This window comes from Euprymna scolopes, chromosome 2 (genome assembly GCF_053919585.1).
Source record: "Euprymna scolopes isolate OS-2025 chromosome 2, ASM5391958v1, whole genome shotgun sequence".
Lineage (NCBI taxonomy): Eukaryota > Metazoa > Mollusca > Cephalopoda > Sepiida > Sepiolidae > Euprymna > Euprymna scolopes.
The window spans coordinates 200512627-200531757 of record NC_136483.1 but is presented as its reverse complement, the minus strand read 5'-3'; the positions used below and the strand labels follow the sequence as shown (position 1 = coordinate 200531757).

The 19131-nt window shown below is 39.4% G+C and overlaps 1 protein-coding gene across 1 annotated transcript in view; it reads left to right on the top strand.

Moving 5' to 3' along the window:
* Positions 1 to 18336: 18336 nt before the first annotated feature.
* Positions 18337 to 19131, top strand: part of LOC145301772 (E3 ubiquitin-protein ligase TRIM37-like) — a 126174-nt gene continuing 125379 nt past the window's right edge. The window contains exon 1 of the mRNA XM_080144598.1: positions 18337 to 18752. Coding sequence (XP_080000724.1) covers positions 18699 to 18752 — 54 coding nt within the window. The 5' untranslated portion in view covers positions 18337 to 18698. The remainder of the gene's footprint in view (positions 18753 to 19131) is intronic.

Sequence of the window (19131 nt, the reverse complement as noted above, 5' to 3'; positions counted from 1 at the left end):
GAGGGTTTTGGGAGAGTGCTTGGTAAATTTCAATTATCCTGAAGATGTCCTCTGAAATAAGGACGAAACGTTGATTTTTTTAAATAATTTCATTTGGTTTTTTCTATTTTTCTCATAACATAACGTCAACCACCGCTGGTATTTTTTCATTCCTTATACATATATATATATATATATATATATATATATATATATATATATATATATATATATATATTGAGTAAAAAAATTAATAATTGTAAGTTATGAATCAGTTTCAAAAGGAAAAAAGGAAAAACAAACAAAATGAACTTTAGTGTACGATCGTTTCAGAAACAATATTCATTTTATTAAAATTGTCAATAATTATTGACAATAATTATTGACAATAATTATTGACAATAATTGACAAAGGTTTGTCTTGGAACATAATCTCCTCATCAGCAAAAAATAAGTAGCAGGGAGAAGTTTAAGACACCAAAATAAAACTAACATTTTGTAGTAAGTAAGGCAGATATTCCTTTTTGAGCTCCAGCAGAAAATTTGCTTTAAGTTCAGTCAGTATATCTTTGGACATGCTGCTGTATCTTGTCTCCGAATACATAAACCCATTGAGCTTATTATATATCTACAGTACTATGGGCACTGTTCTCTTTTAAAAGTCTTAATACATTTATTAGTATATTAAAATAAACTCTGCTCTTTAGACTTCAGGTCAAATTCTCTCTATAAAATATAAAATAATATATATATATATATATATATATATATATATATATATATATATATATGTATAGGATTGATATGTAGTTTGCTTCAAGCATTGTGTGGGATTTTTTTTTTTACACAGTGATCACCACTTATCAAGGCCCGGAAGCCACTCAGGGATAAGGGTTATTGCAAGTACATTACGTTAGTGTGGAGATTTGATGAAGTGTTTAATTAAGGGGGCGGTTCATTAGGAATTTGTTAACATTGGACTTGAAGACATCCAAGTTGTAGTCCGGAGGGAAGCAGGCAGACGGAACAGAGTTCCACAGGCGTGCAGTTCTAAGAAAGAAGCTTTGTTCATGGAATCCGCGTTTTGATTTAGAGATAGGTGTGTAGTAGAGATTTAGAAGGCGACTATATCTCATTCCTCGCATTGTGATAGCCTTCTAAATCTCTACTACACACACACACACACACACACACACACACACACACATATATATATATATATATATATATATATATATATATATATATATACTCTTCAGAAAAAAATTATCAAACAATCAACTGGTATGGAAAATTGTGAAAAGATGGTAGACATCGAAATCCAATAGGATAAGGAGTTATAATATTTCAAATGTATTCTTTGTCTTACATAGAATAATAAAACTTTTTGGATTTGAAATTCAAACATTTCACGTCATAAATTTTTAAATTCATTGAATGACTAAAACTTGATATATAAAAAGTAATCCATCTTGTGCCTTTTGTTATTTGTTTAATTAGACACATAGTGAGAGGTGAACATATCGATAATTTCTCCCCTAAAAAAAAAGGCTTATTTGAACTCAATACAATACTTAGTTCGTATTTTATTAATGTACACATGCGGCAAAAAGAAAGTCCGCACTTGTAATTTTTTCAAAAATTGCAAATTTAAGCTAAATTTAATGTAACTGCTTAAACAAACTATACCTCATTTGATTGACCTTTTATTCTTCTATAATTTTATCTGTTCATATTTGACTTTTAATTGAAATATTCTAGTGTTTACGTACTCAGATATATGCGCAGGCTTGGAGTCTATATTTGTAGAACCCTCCCTTTAACTAGAGAGAAATGTCTTGAATCAGATGACCAGGCTTTTATGTGCTTTTGATTAGCCTTTCATTACTGTGTTAGTTACTTATATTTTCTCTACCGTTCTCCCTCTAATCGACCATGTCTCTGATAGTATAGATGCAGCACTCCTTAAATAATGACACCCAAATACGTATGTTTGGTGACTTTAATGTCCATCATAAAAATTGGTTTCTCAGGTTGCACATATGCAGCTGGATGCTATACATAGCTTCTCTATTGCCCATTCCCTCACACAGACAGTAATGTTTCCAACCTGCCTACCAGATTGTGAACCTCAGCAGACTTTGTTTCTAGACCTATTCCTCACCACACTACCCAAGGATTATGTGACTAATGCCCACAGTCCACTTGGAAATACAGACCACCTAGTGGTATCAGTTGACATCACACTTAAATCCCAACCCGAAGGTGAGGAACCATTGCTCAAAACAACAAAATACTACAAAAGGGCTGACTGGGAAACCATTAGAGAACACACCAGAGATGCCTCATGGACCGATATCTTCTCTCTTCCTGCTGAACAATGTGTCAATGAGACAACTGAATAGTGCAAAGCAGACATTGAAGCTCATGTCCCTGCATGGAAGTATTATAGCAAGTCACACTCACCCACGTGGTTCACTACAGATTGTGCAACTGCCATTGCACAAAGACAGCATGCATTCCACCAGTTTGTACATCCTAAGTCAAATGCAAAAAATTTGTACACTCTATAAATCATTTTAAGAGAGAAAAAAATCAGGGACTGCATAGAATCACAAAAAATAGGAACTTGTGATTTCTGGAAAATCTATAATAGTGTAGTGAATAAAGGGCAATCAGTAATTCCTCCACTATCCAACAACCAGAAGGTCGCATGCACGGCAACCAAGAAGGTGTAACTGCTTGCTCAGCAATTTACCCCCAACTTCACCTTAGAGCCAACAAATAACTCCCTTCCAAATTTCCTTATGCCGACTGAAGCCACAATAGATGATGTAAAAATCACTCCTTCTCATGTCCGTGATATCATAGCGTGTGATCTTGATCTCATCCCTGATTAATTAAGAAATTCTGGTGGAAGGACTGACTTCTAAATTATCGCCCTATAAGTCTCCTCACCCTCTTCACCAAAATCTTTGAGATCTTAATAAATCGCACACTAGTCCATCACCTCGCAAAAGCAGATCTTCTCTATGACAAACAGTATGGATTTAGGCAATGTTGTTCTACTGCAGATATTTTAAATCATCTTTGAATGCATATACCATGTACTGGATAAGGCAGGCGAAGCCAGAGCTGTAGCCCTTGATATATTCAAGGCCTTTGACAAAGTATGGCATAATGGATATTAAATGCTACAGTATGACTGGACGTACCTATACTATTAATAAAATTCTAAATGTTTGTTTATTTATTTATTTATTTATTTATTTATATATGTGTGTATATATACCAATAAAACTTTCAAACGGATGCACCGAATTGAAAAGTTTTCCTGAAAGGTGTGAGTCCTTGGATTGTCCTTATCCATATATGTTCGTAACGAACAATGCCGAGTCACACAAAAAACACGAAATATGGGTTTTTGGGCCATTTCATGCAATTGTCGAAAAAGTTACCTGCCCATGTCAACGGAATTTAGTACTGTCTGTATACAGTATTTTTGTTTTTTCAGTGATTTTTTGTGCACATGGGAATTTCCCATACTCCGAGTCCACAAGCATTGATGGTAAGATGATGTTTTGTGTACTTGATGTTGAGTGTACTCGAATTTGTGTTTGACTTGGTATTGTGTGTGCCAACGCAGCACAGCCGCTAGTACTAAATATAATTAGATCCTTTTTAAACAATAGAACCATCCAGGTTGTCATGGGTGCACATTCAAGCAGCATAACATTAATACAGGAGTGTCTCAGGGGTCGATCCTGGGACCACTATTATTCGTGATATTCATAAACGACCTCCCTGATAATATTGTGTCCAAGATGGGCATATTTGCTGATGATACAACGCTCTATAACATGTATGAGGAAAGAATGGATGTACACAAATCCAAGACAATGGCAGAATCGTTAAAAAAATGATCTCCAGACCGAAGTGAAATGGGCTGTAAATAGAAGGTAAGACTAAGCTGTTCTCCTTTAACAATTACAAGACGTCTCTCCAACCACCGATATCCATGATAAGGCTGTAAATGACAAAGTTCTCTGATTCTCTCTTCTCTGATCTCGAGCGCGTGGTTCAGTGGCTGGTTACCTTTAATGCATCTAAAACCAAACTTCTATCTTTAGATCATCAATGCTCTGATCCCCATCTGGCATCAATTGAAATGGATGGCTCTCGTCTAGGAGAAGCCCCGTGTTTTGACAAGCTTCTGGGTTTGTCCTTTACTCCTAATCTAAAATGGAACACGTACATCAAGTCTGTTGCCAAGGTCGCTGGAAAGATAGTGGGATCCTTCTACCGTTCCAGAAAATATCTCACTACTGATGCAATTCTCTATCTGTATAAAAGCCAAGTACGTCCAAGGATGGAATACTGCTGCCATATCTGGGCAGGAGCTGCTAAAAACAGCCTATTCTACCTTGACAGTACAAAATAGACTTTGTAGCTTAGTGGGGGATGCCCTTTTCTCTTCCCTGCAACCTCTCTCCCACAGAAGAGATGTTGCGAGCCTATCCTTGTTTTATCATTATTTCCATGGCAAGTGCTCATCTGAACTCCAATCTCTAGTCCCCCCTCGCCAATTTTTCATGAAAAACACCCGTCTAGCTGAATCCGCTGTCAAAAATTTTCCCCACTCTTTATCTGTGCCTAAATCAAAACGTAGATTCCATGAACAAAGCTTCTTTCTTAGAAGTGCACACCTGTGGAACTCTGTTCCGTATGCCTGCTTCCCACCTGACTACAACCTGGATGTCTTCAAGTCCGACGTAAACAAATTCCTAGTGAACCGTCACCTCAAGTAAACACTTCAATAAATCTCCACACTAACGTACTGTACTTGCAATAACTCTTATCCCTGAGTGGCTTCCGGGCCTTGATAAGTGGTGACCACCGTGTAAAAAAAAAAAAAAAATGACAAATACCCTACCTGAGAATTCTTCCTTCAAACTCCTCGGCAACATTCACAGGCAATATGAACTGAGGAAATTGTGAAGGCTGCTGCAAAGAAGGTGCGTTCCTGTACTTCTTCAAAGCCACCATTCGCCCATGCGTGGAGTATTGTTGCCACATCTGGGTTGTTGCATCTACCACTAACCTCTCCCTCTTGGATAGGGTCCAAAAAAGAGTTTTCAATCTAATAGTTCCCACTTTGTCAACTAAGCTCCAACTCCTGTCCCATCGCTGCAATATTGCATCCCTGTGCCTGTTTTACAAATATCTTAATGGAATGTGTTCTGATGAACTCGTTGCACTTGTGCCCCCTCAACGTACATATCTTTGACAAAACAATAAAATCTCCCCCTTCACTGTTGAGGTTCTTAAGCTTTCCATTCTAATAGTTTCTTCCCTCGAACAGCTAGACTTTGGAATTCCCTTCCTGCTACCTGCTTCCATGGCTGTATTGATATGCAGAAGTTTAAATGTAACCCTAACCAACATCTTGTTAATCTTTCCCAGGCATTGTCCCAAATAGTAGCTCCAAGTGACGATATACCTTGTTAGGGGTCAACGCGAGGAAAACAAAATTTAAGAAATTGAAAACGTTCTGTTAAATTATCAGTTGAAAAATATACAACCAAAATATTATTAAAAGTGTGTCTTAAGTTCTTCTCCTTAGACGTAACTCTTCATTAATCTACTAGATTGCAGGTGTTTACCCTACATATTTAGAATCACAAGGTTCAGTGTGTGCATACAAAGTCAGGGAAGGTTTGTCCTCAAACACACAGAGGAATAGAGCAGAAACCACATTCATTCGTTTGTTTTGCGATTCTGCACCCAACACGTCTTTGCTTATCATATGAAGATGTAGAGACGACCAGAGTTTGACGGATCCTGATGCCGATTCCTCCTGGATTTTTCCAGATTTCTCTTAGTCGGGTATCTCTGTCATTACTATGTTGCCACTACCTCGATCACCGTGAGAAAGGGTCGGAATGGTAGTGGAGATGAGAGTATCTGATGACACTTATAATTCTGTTATTCATTATTTGTGGTAAATGTTTTATGGATGAATAAAAATAACTTACTACGAATTTAGTCCAATATTCCGAAATAAAAATTAAAATGATTAAAATGAATAAAAGAAACAAAATATTTACTTATGATGCTTTGCGATTGTAATTTACAAATAAATGATAACCGTAAGGTGTGTGTGTGGGGGGGTATAGCATAATGATAGGTGTCATCTGGCAACTGACAGTTGAGCCTTGATTGAAATATCTCAGGATGTCAATTAAAGTTGGAAGGGCTGCTGGAAGGTTACACCTGTATCTACAAAGATTGAGTGTCATAAACAAGTGCCAACTTAATACATAAACTGATCAACAATGGCGGCTAACTGGTAGAAACTGGCTGTCACTCAGTGTGTGATCAAGTGCTATGTGGTTAAGTCCACTAGACCGACTGGATCAGAAACAGTTGATGACTTGGATGCTGAATACAATTGCAAGGAAAGAAATGTGATGGACTTTTCTCTTCCTTGCAAACGTTGCGAGCTCGTGTCTGCTCTACCGTTATTTTCATGGCAAATGTTTGTCTGAGCTCCAATCTATTATCCCCATTCTTGCTGAACTTTCACAAAAAAACACTTGGCTAGCTACAACCACTATCAACAATTTCCCCAACTTTCTATCTATGCCTAATTCTAAATGCAGATTCCATGAACAAAGTTTATTTCCTAGAACTGCCCACCTGTGGAACACTATTCCGCTTGCTTGCTTCCAGGCTAACCACAATATCGTAGTCCTCAAGTCCAATGTAAACAAGTTCTTGTTGAACCGTCCCCATAAATAATCAAATTCTACCCAATTTACACCACTAACGATTACTACACTACCACTTTACATTCATTAACCCTTATCCTCGAGTGGGCTTTGGGCCTTGATAAGTGATGACTCGCAGAAAAAAAAGATGAGCTTCTGAATTTTTGAGATAAGGATTGATTATTCATATTATTTGGATTCTTTGGACTACTCTTCTCATCTTGAACGTTATTTTCACATTTCAGTCAATGTAACCCTGAACTGCTTCAGGTGTAACTTGTTGAACTTGATAATCTCCCAGTCAAACTCGGGAATCTATATGGAATTTTGAATGGAACCCTTTATTTAATCCAGGGATCGACAACTCATTCAACCCTGGCAGCTGGATCGTATTATAATCGTGGGTTGCAGGCTGGATAAAGGTCATTAATGAAAAATGAATGAAAATTACATATGCATATAAATGTAAAGCTAAATATTTAAAACCATCCGAGTAATTAGACAAATCAAAGAAAATATAAAAATTAAAAAACACTTTAAAAAAATCAAAATACTTCAAAGTGAAAACAATCAACTGAAATGAAATGGATGAAATTATGACATGTATGTTTGAAATTGTTATTGAAAATTGTACCGCAAACAGAACACACACATAAACAAAAACGAAACACATATATCCATACATACAAACACAAATAGTTGCAAGCATATACACTTAAGTACATACACATGCAGTAATATCCACACATGTATGAGGCATCAAATAGAAGATTGATTGAGACAACATTGTCCCTTTGCAGCTATTCCCACCTAATATTTGTTGCTGGTTGGTCGGTCAAATTGGGTCTCAGTTTTTGTTTTATGTTTATTTTTAATATTTTTATGCAGAAATGGAGATAATTTGGTTTGAATCGGTCAAGTGGAGAGACGAAGATAAACAGCAGTCCTTTTGTTGAATTCAAATTGCTCGACTCTCATGTTAAAAGTAATCAAGCTCGTGGGCAAGTCAAAATGCTTTTGCAAGCCAGATCTGGGGTGACCCTTAATGCATCAGGGTAGCATGCTCTTGTTCCATCAGCCATGACTGGGTAGAAGTTCTAAGTAATTCGCAATTTATTCATGAATGAACACCAACTTACTAAGAATTTACTCCAACAGTTTGGTTATGATATATTCTCCCCTCCTTCCAAAATAATAAATCAATAAAAATAAATCAAAAACAAAAGAAACATTTACTTACAGTGACTGGAAATTGCAATTTATAAGTAAATAAATGTGCCGTGGGGGTGGGGGGTATGAGATCATGATTAGTGTCATCCTGCAACTGACAGTTAAGCCTTGTTTAAAATACATCAGGATGTTATATTGTACAGGGAGGGGGGGGGCGAATATGAAACAGCAGCAAAACAAGCTACGATTTTTAATCTGCGCTTAATTTCTAAGTTTTGTGTTGACTAGTATTTAACATCCTTTCTAGCTTGCCCAATCAGAGACCATCTCTCAGGCCAACTGAGTACGCAACAAGAGATGATAAAAGGAAGTGGCTGCTAGATTCTTCCTCTTTTTTTGGTCAGTACAAAACACCTCAACAACTCTACATTGTTCAGACTAACTCCAAAACTTCTTCTTTGGGACTCAATTAAAGCCCCCCCCCTCTCCTCCCGGGCCTTCTGGTTCTAGGGTTTGATAAGAAGCTCCAAAGATTCCAACATGGCTATGTCCAAAACATGTGGATTAAATAACATAAAACATAAAAACACCAAAGTCACCATGGAGTATAGTTGTTACATTTGGGCTGGTGCATCTGCCACTAACTTCTTGCTCTTAGACAAAAGAGTCTTCTACCTAATAGGTCATGCACAATCAACTAAACTCCAACCTCTGTCCCATCACCAAAATGTTGCATTTCTGTGCCTGTTTTACAAGTGTTTTAATAGAATGTGCTCTCGTGAATTCAAAGCACTTGTACTCCCTTAACTAAGTTAACAAGCAGCAAAATCCCACCCCTGCACTGTAGAGATCCCTAGATGCCAGAAAGTCTTACAGTTTCTTTCTTCGAACTGCTAGCTATTGGAATTCCCTCCTGGTTCCCTGCTCCTCTGTCTGTACTGACATTCAAGTATAATATGAACAGACATCTCGCACTCAACTCCCTACATAATATCCATATAGATTTGGTCCCAAATATTAGCTCCTTACGTCCAAGTGGCACTGTGCCTTGTTTGTGGTGAAATAACAATAAAAACAAAAAAAAAAAAAAAACAACAACAAAATAAACTACTTACTGATACGTTACAAATGTTCTCAAGCAGGAGATTCATCTTACGTTTCTCTCAGCATGTGAACTTCCTAACTCATTTTTATAGGTGAAAATCATGCTTGCATCTAGCGAGAGTGAGAGATATAAGCAATTAATAGGTAAACTTATAAAAGGGTTTAGCAAGAGATTCCCGGGCTTGTTTTGCTGAGGTTGAAAAATCGGTATGGCTGTAAAAAACAGTGCTTGATTTGTTAGGAAATGACAATACATTCCTAACAAATCAAACACTGTGGAAGACATTTGGTGCTTGTGTAGATTGGTGATAATTTAAACCAACACATTTCAGGTGAGAACTCAGTACAAAACCAGACTTAATTAACCCTCACTACACGACCAGACTAAACTAGCCCTCACTTCATGGTCAGACTAAACTAGGTCTCACTACACGACCAGACTAAACTAGCCCTCACTTCACAAATAGACTAAACTAGAACTCATTACACGGCCAGACAAAACTAGCTTTCTATATCTTGTTGACTTGCAAATATACACACAAATAATAAATAAATAAAATACACGGCTAGACACAGCAAACCCTCTGAACATGGCTAGACACAACTAGCCCTTCGTATTCTTGTTGATTTTCAAATGCAAAAAAGTCTGACTCGAATCGTAATTATCTTTATAAAATGACAACATTTCTCAAAAACATAACATAGTCACATCAACTTTAATTTTCCTACTGAAATAGCTTGTAAAAAAAAATGGAAAAAAAAGAAAGAAAGAAACTGACAGCAACTCATGACATTCGCGTTATTAGAACAACTTCTTAACTTTGCTGTGTTCTTTTTTCTGCCAACTACTAGGTTTGTTCTCCTCTGCAATTTGTCGTTCTTATCACAGCCACTTCTCTCATATGCAAATTATATTTTGAAACTACAGGAATTTATACGTTAGTAGATAACGTGGATGAAGAATTTTCAATGTCAGGAATTTAAGATTGAGACATGGAAGAAGAGTAACAAACACAGATAATCAGTTAAACACAATTTTTTTACGACGAAAAAGGGTAATCAGCTGGAGTGAGAATGGGCATCTCACGAGGTTGTGATTCTTGGGTCCTTGAGGCAAGAACTAGTGATTGGGCGTAATGGGTACAGGTAGTTACATGTCAGTAGGCACTGGAGCAGGTAACTAGACGTCAGTGGGAATTAGAATTAGTAGCTGGATGTCAGTGGGCTGCAGAAGCTGGTGGCTAGAAGTGCTGGAGCTGCAGGAGTGAACTGGAGTCGTTGGAGTGGGTTAGGGTTAGGGTTAGGATAATGGAGTAACTGCAGGAGTGAATTGGAGTCGTTGGAAGCTGCAGGAATTCAGAAACTGAATGTGAAGCTGTGAGGCTGCCCCCCTTTGGTCCCCATGGCAACAACGTCGACTTGACAAGAAGCAAGTCAAGATGGGAGTGCTCCTAGCTTCCGAGCTGAACTGGAGATTTGCTGTGAAAGTCACTAGCTTTATGGACAGCCGTTTATGATGCCGGCTTCACAGCCAGTGATGGTGTTACTAAATGTAAAGTCGAACAGAATGAAACAAATTCAAGCTATAGAAGTTCGACGTGTGTGTTAATCAACTGCCGTGGTTGTGGAACGAATTCAAGCTATTTCGGCGAAATGGGGGAAAAAATTGACCTCAAATTAATACCAAAGTTTGATGGATCGACCCCTGTAATTGACTTTGTGAAAAAAGTGGAATTACATTGCCTTTTGTCTGGCGTAAAAAACTTCGAACATGTTCCTCTGCGTTTGTCCGGCGGCGCCTTTGCGGTGTATCAACAGCTCAGCCATGAGGGCAAACAGGACTATGAGAAAATCAAGGCAGCGCTGTTCAAGGCGTTTGCGATTGACCCCACCGCTGCTTGGGAGCAACTTGAGGCAAGGACCTTACGTCCAGGCAAAATGGTCGACGTGTACTTGGCAGAGCTGACGAAGTTGACAGTGTTGTTTGGTGGATTGCCTGAGCGGGCCTTAGCATGCAAATTTCTAGCAGGAGTCCTGACAGGAGCAAAGCAACTACTACGAGCTAGCTCAAGTGCAGATTCATTGCCCCTTAACTTGAACTGCCTCATGGAAGTGGTCGGAAAACCGGGAACCAGCCAAACTGCAGAATGGAATAACTGAATTCCATGTGCCCGACCACATGAGGCCCGCATACAAAGAAGAACTTCGCAAATGGATCGAGAATGGCTGGCTGATTCCCTACCCCTACAAGAAACTAAGGGTCTGATCCCATTAATGGCGGTTGCTCAGCACAACAAAGCCAAAGTCAGGCCGGTAATGGACTACCGAGAACTGAACTCATATGTTGATACGTTCACAGCTGATGCTGACGTGTGTGCTAGCAAACTACGAGAGTGGCGTCAGCTGGGTTCTAATGTGTCCCTGTTGGATCTGAGAAGAGCATATCTGCAGGTTCAGGTTAGTGAGACAATGTGGCCGTTTCAGACAGTAGTGTTTGCCGGTAGGAGGTATTGCCTCACAAGACTGGGCTTTGGGCTGAACGTTGCACCCCAAATAATGAAGACGATCATCAATGCTGTATTGTCACAGGATAAGACCGTAAAAGAGGGGACATCAGCATGCCTTGACGACATATAAGTGAATGAAGACATTGTGCCATCATCATGTGTGAGGGCCAAGCTAGCCGAACTTGGACTGATGTGTAAGGATCCAGAACGCTTGGAGGATGGCGCTTGTGTCTTGGGGTTGAGCGAGGGACCTTGAAGTGGGGGCGCGGAACTGCAGTTCCTGAAGTGCCCCATGTCCTCACGAGGTGGGCTATATTTTCCTTGTGTGGAAAACTGGTGGAACACTTACCAGTAGGTGGATGGACTCGGGCCGTGACAGCCATCATGAAGAGGAGGGCGAGTGCAGTTACCAAAGGCTAGGATGACGAAACGGTGGACAATCTGTTGCTGCGCATGGTGAAGGAGACCATCACAAGAGTCAAGCAGGAGGACCCCACTAAAGGAGATTGGTGCGTCCAGGGAGGTAGGCTAAATGTGTGGGTGGATGCGAGCTCCCTCGCGATTGGGGCGCTATTGGAGATGAATGGGTCTGTGATTGAGGACGCCTGCTGGTTGCGACCAATGGATGATGCTGCTCACATCAACCTGGCAGAGTTGGATGCGGTAATAAAAGGAATAAACTTGGCACTCCAGTGGAAAGTCAAAGAATTATGCATACGCACAGATTCGCTGTGCGTATACCACTGGATAGTTGACACACTAACAGGCAAAACGAGAGTGCGCACCAAGGCGGTTATCGAAATGCTAATCAGATGAAGGTTGGAGACAATAAGGAAGTTGATGGAAGAGTACGACCTATCGGTGAATGTGGTGCTTGTCACTTCAATCTGCAATCTAGCTGATAGACTTACCCGTGTGCCCCAGAGATGGTTCGACGCAATGAAGAAAGAAGCCGGACCAGGGTCTTTATGTGCTGCCTCTGTTGAGGAGACGGATAAAATCAAGAAGATACACCATGACAGTGGACACCCTGGAGTGAGACGGACATATTATTTTGTACACTTAACCAACCCGTCAGTGTCCAAAAGCAAAGTAGAAGCAGTGGTCAAGGAATGCCAAATATGTCAGTCAATCGACCCGGCTCCCACCAAATGGCAGAACGGTTGGCTCGAAGTCGACGAGAATTGGAGCCGACTGGGCATAGACATAACCCATTATGGTGGTCAGCACTTCCTCACACTGATTGATTGCGGACCAACGAGGTTTGCGATCTGGCGACTATTAACAAAACAGGACTCAGCTAGTGTCATCCGTCAATTAGAGTCCATATTTTACGAGCGAGGGCCACCTGAAAAGATTCTCACTGACAACGACACAGCTTTTTGCAGCGGAGAATTCAGGTGTTTCGTAGATGAGTGGGGGATCCGGCTTAGACACAGGTGTGCGTATGTACCGAGTGGCAACGGTATAGCGAAGCGATGCCACCGAAGTATGAAGAGGATAGCAGCAAGGAAGCAATGTACGATTGCAGAGGCAGTATATAGGTACAATACAACACCAAAGGATGACGCGATTGTTGAAAGTGAACCTGCTAATGCGATACATTGCTATCGAGTGCGTGTTAAGGGCATTGACGCCTGCCTGCCTAATCAGAAGAGGACGCAAGGACGGTACAAGTTAGGGGACACCGTCTGGGTAAGGCCTCCTAAAAACCGATGTGCGACCAGTTTCAAAAGAGGACGGATCACCGGCATAATTAGTGAGCAGGCTGTGCTGGTTGATGGTACTCCATGGCATGTGAGGGATGTCTGGCCCACCCTTGATACAAACTAAATGGCGAACAGTGAAAGTGATGAATCATCCAATGATGAAACGTGGATCCGACCTATGCCCCATTGCCGTGATGACATGGCTGAGAACCTTACCACAGATAGTGATAGTTCCAACGCCACTTCTGAGAGCCCCAATGACGATGGAGCCCAGCTTAATGGAAGGACTGCTGGCAACGTTAATGGCGGCAGGTCTGTTACCCCTTCTGAGAGCTCGGATGAAGATGGAGCGCAGCCGGATAGTAGGACTGTGGATACTGACCCAAGTAGCTCTGATGAAGGTGAAGAAGTCCAGCTAATCTCCCTCCGTAGGAGTGCCCGTAACAAACGACCGCGGCCGCATGAGTGATCTTGAGACCAGGGGGGGGTGTAAAGTCGAACAGAATGAAGGAAGAAAGCAACCACGTGTCTGCGCGTGTTGTCTTACCTACTGGGAGGATCACAGGGAGGGCAGAAATTAAAAATGGCGACTGTGGTTTTTGTAAGATTATTGAGCAATGACGTCAGGCCTCACGTGACTGTTTTTCTGGCCGCCGATTGGCTGATGACGAATGCTTGGACAATAAAAGGAGTATGTTCAGAAGATCGAGGACAGTGTGTATCAACTGCATCAGTGTGATTAGAAGTTCGACGTGTGTGTTAATCAACTGCCGTAGTTGTGAAACGAATTCAAGCTATAGAAGTTTGACGTGTGTGTTAATCAACTGCCGTAGTTGCGAAACGAATTCACTAAAAAAAGAATGACTATAATCAATTTCACTACATATTACTTGCAGTTAAAAGTTTCTTTAGTGTTTATTAATTGTATTTATTGTTGATCTACGTTCAAAATAATAGTCCTTTGTATTTGTTCAGTTTGTGAAAGATGAAGGTTGAAGAAATTGAGCTTTGTCTTATTAGCATTAAATGTTACGATCCATTCATGTTCCCCATTTCAATACAGACTGGAAGTTATTTTCTAGGGTTTTAGACATTCGATATGTTTTACCTCACTATTTTTTAAATTATTTCAAAAAACATTTATGTACCAAAGAAACTGGTCTATCATGATCTAAAGACCAAAGCCGAGTCAATACAGTGGAAGCATTTAGACTCATAACCTCCAAAGGAAGCAAAGGTTCAGGATTCTGCTGGTAAGGCCATGCTCACAATCTTCTGGGACCAGGACAGAGTAGTGATGACAGATTTCATATTTCCTGGCAAAGGTTACCACAATTATAGGAGTCTATTGTGCTTCACTTTTGAGGAAATTAGGGGAACATATCAAAATCAAAGGGCAGCGCAAGATCAACAAAAGTATCCTTTCGTTTCTTCGGTCTACAATGTGCATGTCATCAGATCAGTAGAGCAACGAAACTTGCCACAGTTATTAATCTTTCTCTACATAGGAATCATCCAGAGTTATGCATTTCTCCCATTATTTACTTTTGAACCTTCTAGTGAGATGAGTGATATGCATGGACAAAGAAGAAACATTTTTCCTTTTGATTTTCAAAATTTTCTACATTATTGGCAGTGTCTCATTCGCGCAGCTTGCACAAAAAGACTGATTTGAAACCTTAGTTTTCTCTCAATTCAAAAATGTGATTTCATTTTTCATCTTCTCTCTGTTTTGTCTTCTGCATTTGACCTTTGACCTCTGCCTTATCTTTAGATCACCTATCTCTGGGAACAATTCTGTTTGCAGATTGAGGTTATCATGACATGAACTAAATGTGACCCTTGTTAAAATTGCTAGTTAACTTAATCCCTGATATGTATTACGTTTCTGAATTTTTGAAATGAGGTTTGGTTATGGACTCTTTGTTTCACAATGTTTCAGCCAGTGTAACCTCTGACCTTCTTCAGATGTATCTTGTCGAACTCAGGAACGTTTCTGTTAAACTCAGGAATTTGGACGGAATTTCAAAATGGAACTCTTTAATTACTTCATGTCTGCAAGGACCTGTGGCGCAGTGGTTAGAGTACTTGGAAAAAAATCAAGTGATATTCTCCTGAAGGTTGAAGGTTCAATTCTTAGTGTGTGCAGCCGAAAAATACAATTGTGAATTACTTAGGACCTCTATTCAGTCATGACTGATGGAACGAGAGCATACTACCCCCGGAAAGTAAATAAAGGGTTCCATTCAGAATTCAGTCCAAATTCCCGAGATTAACAGAAACATTTCCCAGTGTGATAAGATACATCTGAAGAAGATCGGAGGTTATATCGACTGAAACATTGTAAAAAATGACACTCAAGATGAGAACAGTTGTCCAAATAATCAAAATAATATGAATACCCTAATATTTAACACTCGCTCTCTTCCTGGAGCGTTCATCACTGAGTTATGATTATGACAGCCAATATTTCTTCCTTTGAGATGTTTTGAACTTTTGAGCAGTTGTCTCACTTTCCACCTTAGTTCATGTCCTTTTGCCTTGGGTTTATTCAAGTCTGCATCCTCTATTGGAACTCTTTATCTAAGTATGTCTAAGCTTTATGGTTGTGGCAAAGTTGAGACCTTTGTTTAGCACTGATTCCTCAGAGGGAGTTAGCTGACGTTTACTTTTGTTGACAATGGCTCTTGGTGGAAATGGAGTCTTACATCCTTAGTTTTTAGATTTTCCAACTTATTTATTTTGTGAATCTTAATCTTGTTAAATTCTACCTTATATGAAAATAGCAGGGGTGCCCAGCATTGCCCGGGTGTTTGGAGGTGTGTGTTGAGAACAAAAAAAGTTGTAGTAGGCAGGTAGGCTCGAACCCAAAGCTTTGATATGAAGGTGGAAAAGAAACTAACAGAAAACATGACATTTTACCGCTCAGTCATGACAGGACAGGAAGTGAAAAGCGTTTTAATTTAGCGATCAAAAAGTTGACATGCAGGAAGTGAACGTTAAGTGAATGAGTTAACACATTTGTTTGGCTGTAAGCCAGGTTAGCTTTCAGCTTCCAGCTCCCCTCAAGAGGTGGGGGGGTCTGGCAGTGTCTTAATGAATAGCAATTGTCTGATATGAAGGGTATTCCCCACAGTGATCAAAGATGAATTCCTTTCAAGACATTCAAAGAACACGTTTATTTCGGTTCAGTTTTGCTTTTATCTGAAAAACACCAACAAATACGCAACAGAATGGAATAGCATGAATTTTATAAAAGTCGATCAAAATAAATCTAGAGATGACGTCCCTTCGTAAATCGTAGATATTATAATCTAGGGAGTATATAAAAAGTTCTAAGACATAGTAAACCCTGAAAAACGCCTTTACTGAACAAAAACGTGCACACCCATTTTGTCTTTTGTATATATAGATGACCAGGTATTCTTGAATGTGGGTTTTGTCATCAGTCAGTGATATACTTTCCAACACTGGACAAAGCGGGGGAGGGCAGAGCGGTAGCTCTAGATATATCTAAGGCTTTTGACAGGGTATTGCATGAGGGTCTCCTCAGGAAAATTAGATCATACGGTATCACTGGTAGAATACTTAACATAATTAAATCCTTCTTAGATAAGAGAAAAATCCAGGTTGTCCTTGACGGTCGTACATCTAAACAATATGATATAAATGCGGGAGTGCCCCAGGGGTCTATCCTTGGACCTCTACTGTTCCTGATATTCATAAATGACCTCTCCGACAAAATTTCCTCTGAGATGGGTATATATGCTGATGACACTACACTCTATAACAGGCACGACAGGAAAACAAATGAACACATATCTAAAGAAATGGCAGAAACACTAGAGGATGACCTCCAATCTGTAGTGGAATGGGGACAAAAATGGATGGTCACATTCAATGCTGCCAAGACTAAACTAGTTTCATTCAATAATTACAAGAAACCTTCTCTACCATCTATAGCAATGGCCAATGACTCTTTATCTGAGAGTACATCTTCCAAGCTCTTTGGCCTAACGTTCACAGGAAACATGAGTTGGAACAATTACATCGAGGGCATTGCCAGGGCTGCTGCAAGGAAGGTGGGCTCTCTCTATCATGCTAGAAAACTGCTAACACCCGAAAGTATCCTGTACCTCTATAAGGCAACCATTCGCCCATGTACGGAGTATTGCTGTCATATTTGGGCTGGTGCATCGGCTACTAGTCTCTTGCTCCTTGACAAGGTTCAAAAGAGAGTCGCCAATCTGATAGGCCCTGAACTGGCATCTAAGCTTCAGCCTCTGTCCCATCGACGAAACGTTGCATCCCTCTGCCTGTTCTAAAAGTATTTTAATAGTGAATGCTCTAACGAACTGCAAGCACTTGTGCCCCCACAACGTGAACACCCTCGACAGACTGCAAAATCCCTCCCCCACACAGTAGAGATCCCTAGATGTAAAAGATCTTTCTACTCCAGTAGTTTCTTCCCCAGAACCGCTAGACTTTGGAATTCCATTCCAGGTCCCTGCTTCCCCAACTGTACTGACGTGCAGAAGTTCAAGTGCAACGTGAACCGATATCTTGCTGCCCAAATCCCTACATAGTACCCCAGTAATTGTTGCCCCTGATAGTAGCCCCCTACACCAAAGTGGCAATGTGCCTTGTTTGAAGTGAAAATGTAATAAAAAAAATTTAAAAAAAGGAAGGGGGCGAGATCGTATTAGATTTTGGTCTGTAATTGATGTTTCTTTCTTTGGCTATTGTGGATTCTGTCTTGGATAAAATCATACCCTACTCATCTTGTGATCCTTTGTGTTCTTCTGGAACTGACTAGTAGTTTCATGGATAAGCCTGGCATTAGTTTCCGTGGGCGCTTATTGCTGTGTTGTGTGTCCACACCATTATAACTTATCTTCCACTTTAAACTCTAAAATAATTATATATCTTCAATAGTCCTTATCTACAACTTTACCTTTGAAATAATCGATTAATAGCTAATAAAAATAAATTCTAAGTCACGTAGAAGAGCGAAGGAGCACACAGATACACAGACACAAGACAATTGCATTAAAGATATTTTCTATTGCATGATCGCTCGGTGTATATTTAAGACGAGGACATTATTTCGCTTTACACCGGTCGTTTTGTAGTGTCGACATTAAACTTGCAGTAGTTAACATGTTAATTTCTTATAGAATTTCTTCGTCTTGGATTAATGGTTAAAATTTAAAAGTTTAGATAATCTCTGACAAGTAGTAGCTCATCTCTAAAATGTTGATAGAAGTGTGAAGGTGTTTGATTTATATATCCGATGTATTCGTTTTTGTCGAGTCGGACAAGAGGGGGAATAGCTTTCTTCATCGTCAGGATTATCTAGTAAATAAGTAAAGCGTTTGTTTTTTGTTTTTGTTTTGTTTTTGTTTTTTTAATTCTTTTTGGACTTGTCTTAATTATTTAGAAGAAAACCCCCGCAAACTATGGCTTCTGGAGGTACAAAAAATGATAGAAGGTTGGAAGAACATACAGTCGAGGTAAGTAATTTAATTATTTTAAAATTAAAGCTTTGAAAAATGTGATTGTAAATATTAAAGAAGAAAAATAAGGCACCGGCTATTTGGTAGAACGTTGTTGTGTACGTTTTTTTTTTGTTTTGTTTTTAATTTTTTATCTTTTATTTAAAACTTAAATATTTCGGCGTCATAAAACTCTATGGTATTATTATACAAACACCGTGACAGCGTTAGGGTTAGGGTTAATTCGCTGTCACGGTGTTTGTATAAATTTACCAACTCTATTTGAAATGAAATTTAATAAAAAAAAAAAAAATACAAATGAAATCTTATAAATATTTATTGGAAAAAAAAATATATATAGGATGCCCTAAGACGCCGTAGAAAACAATATTTGTTT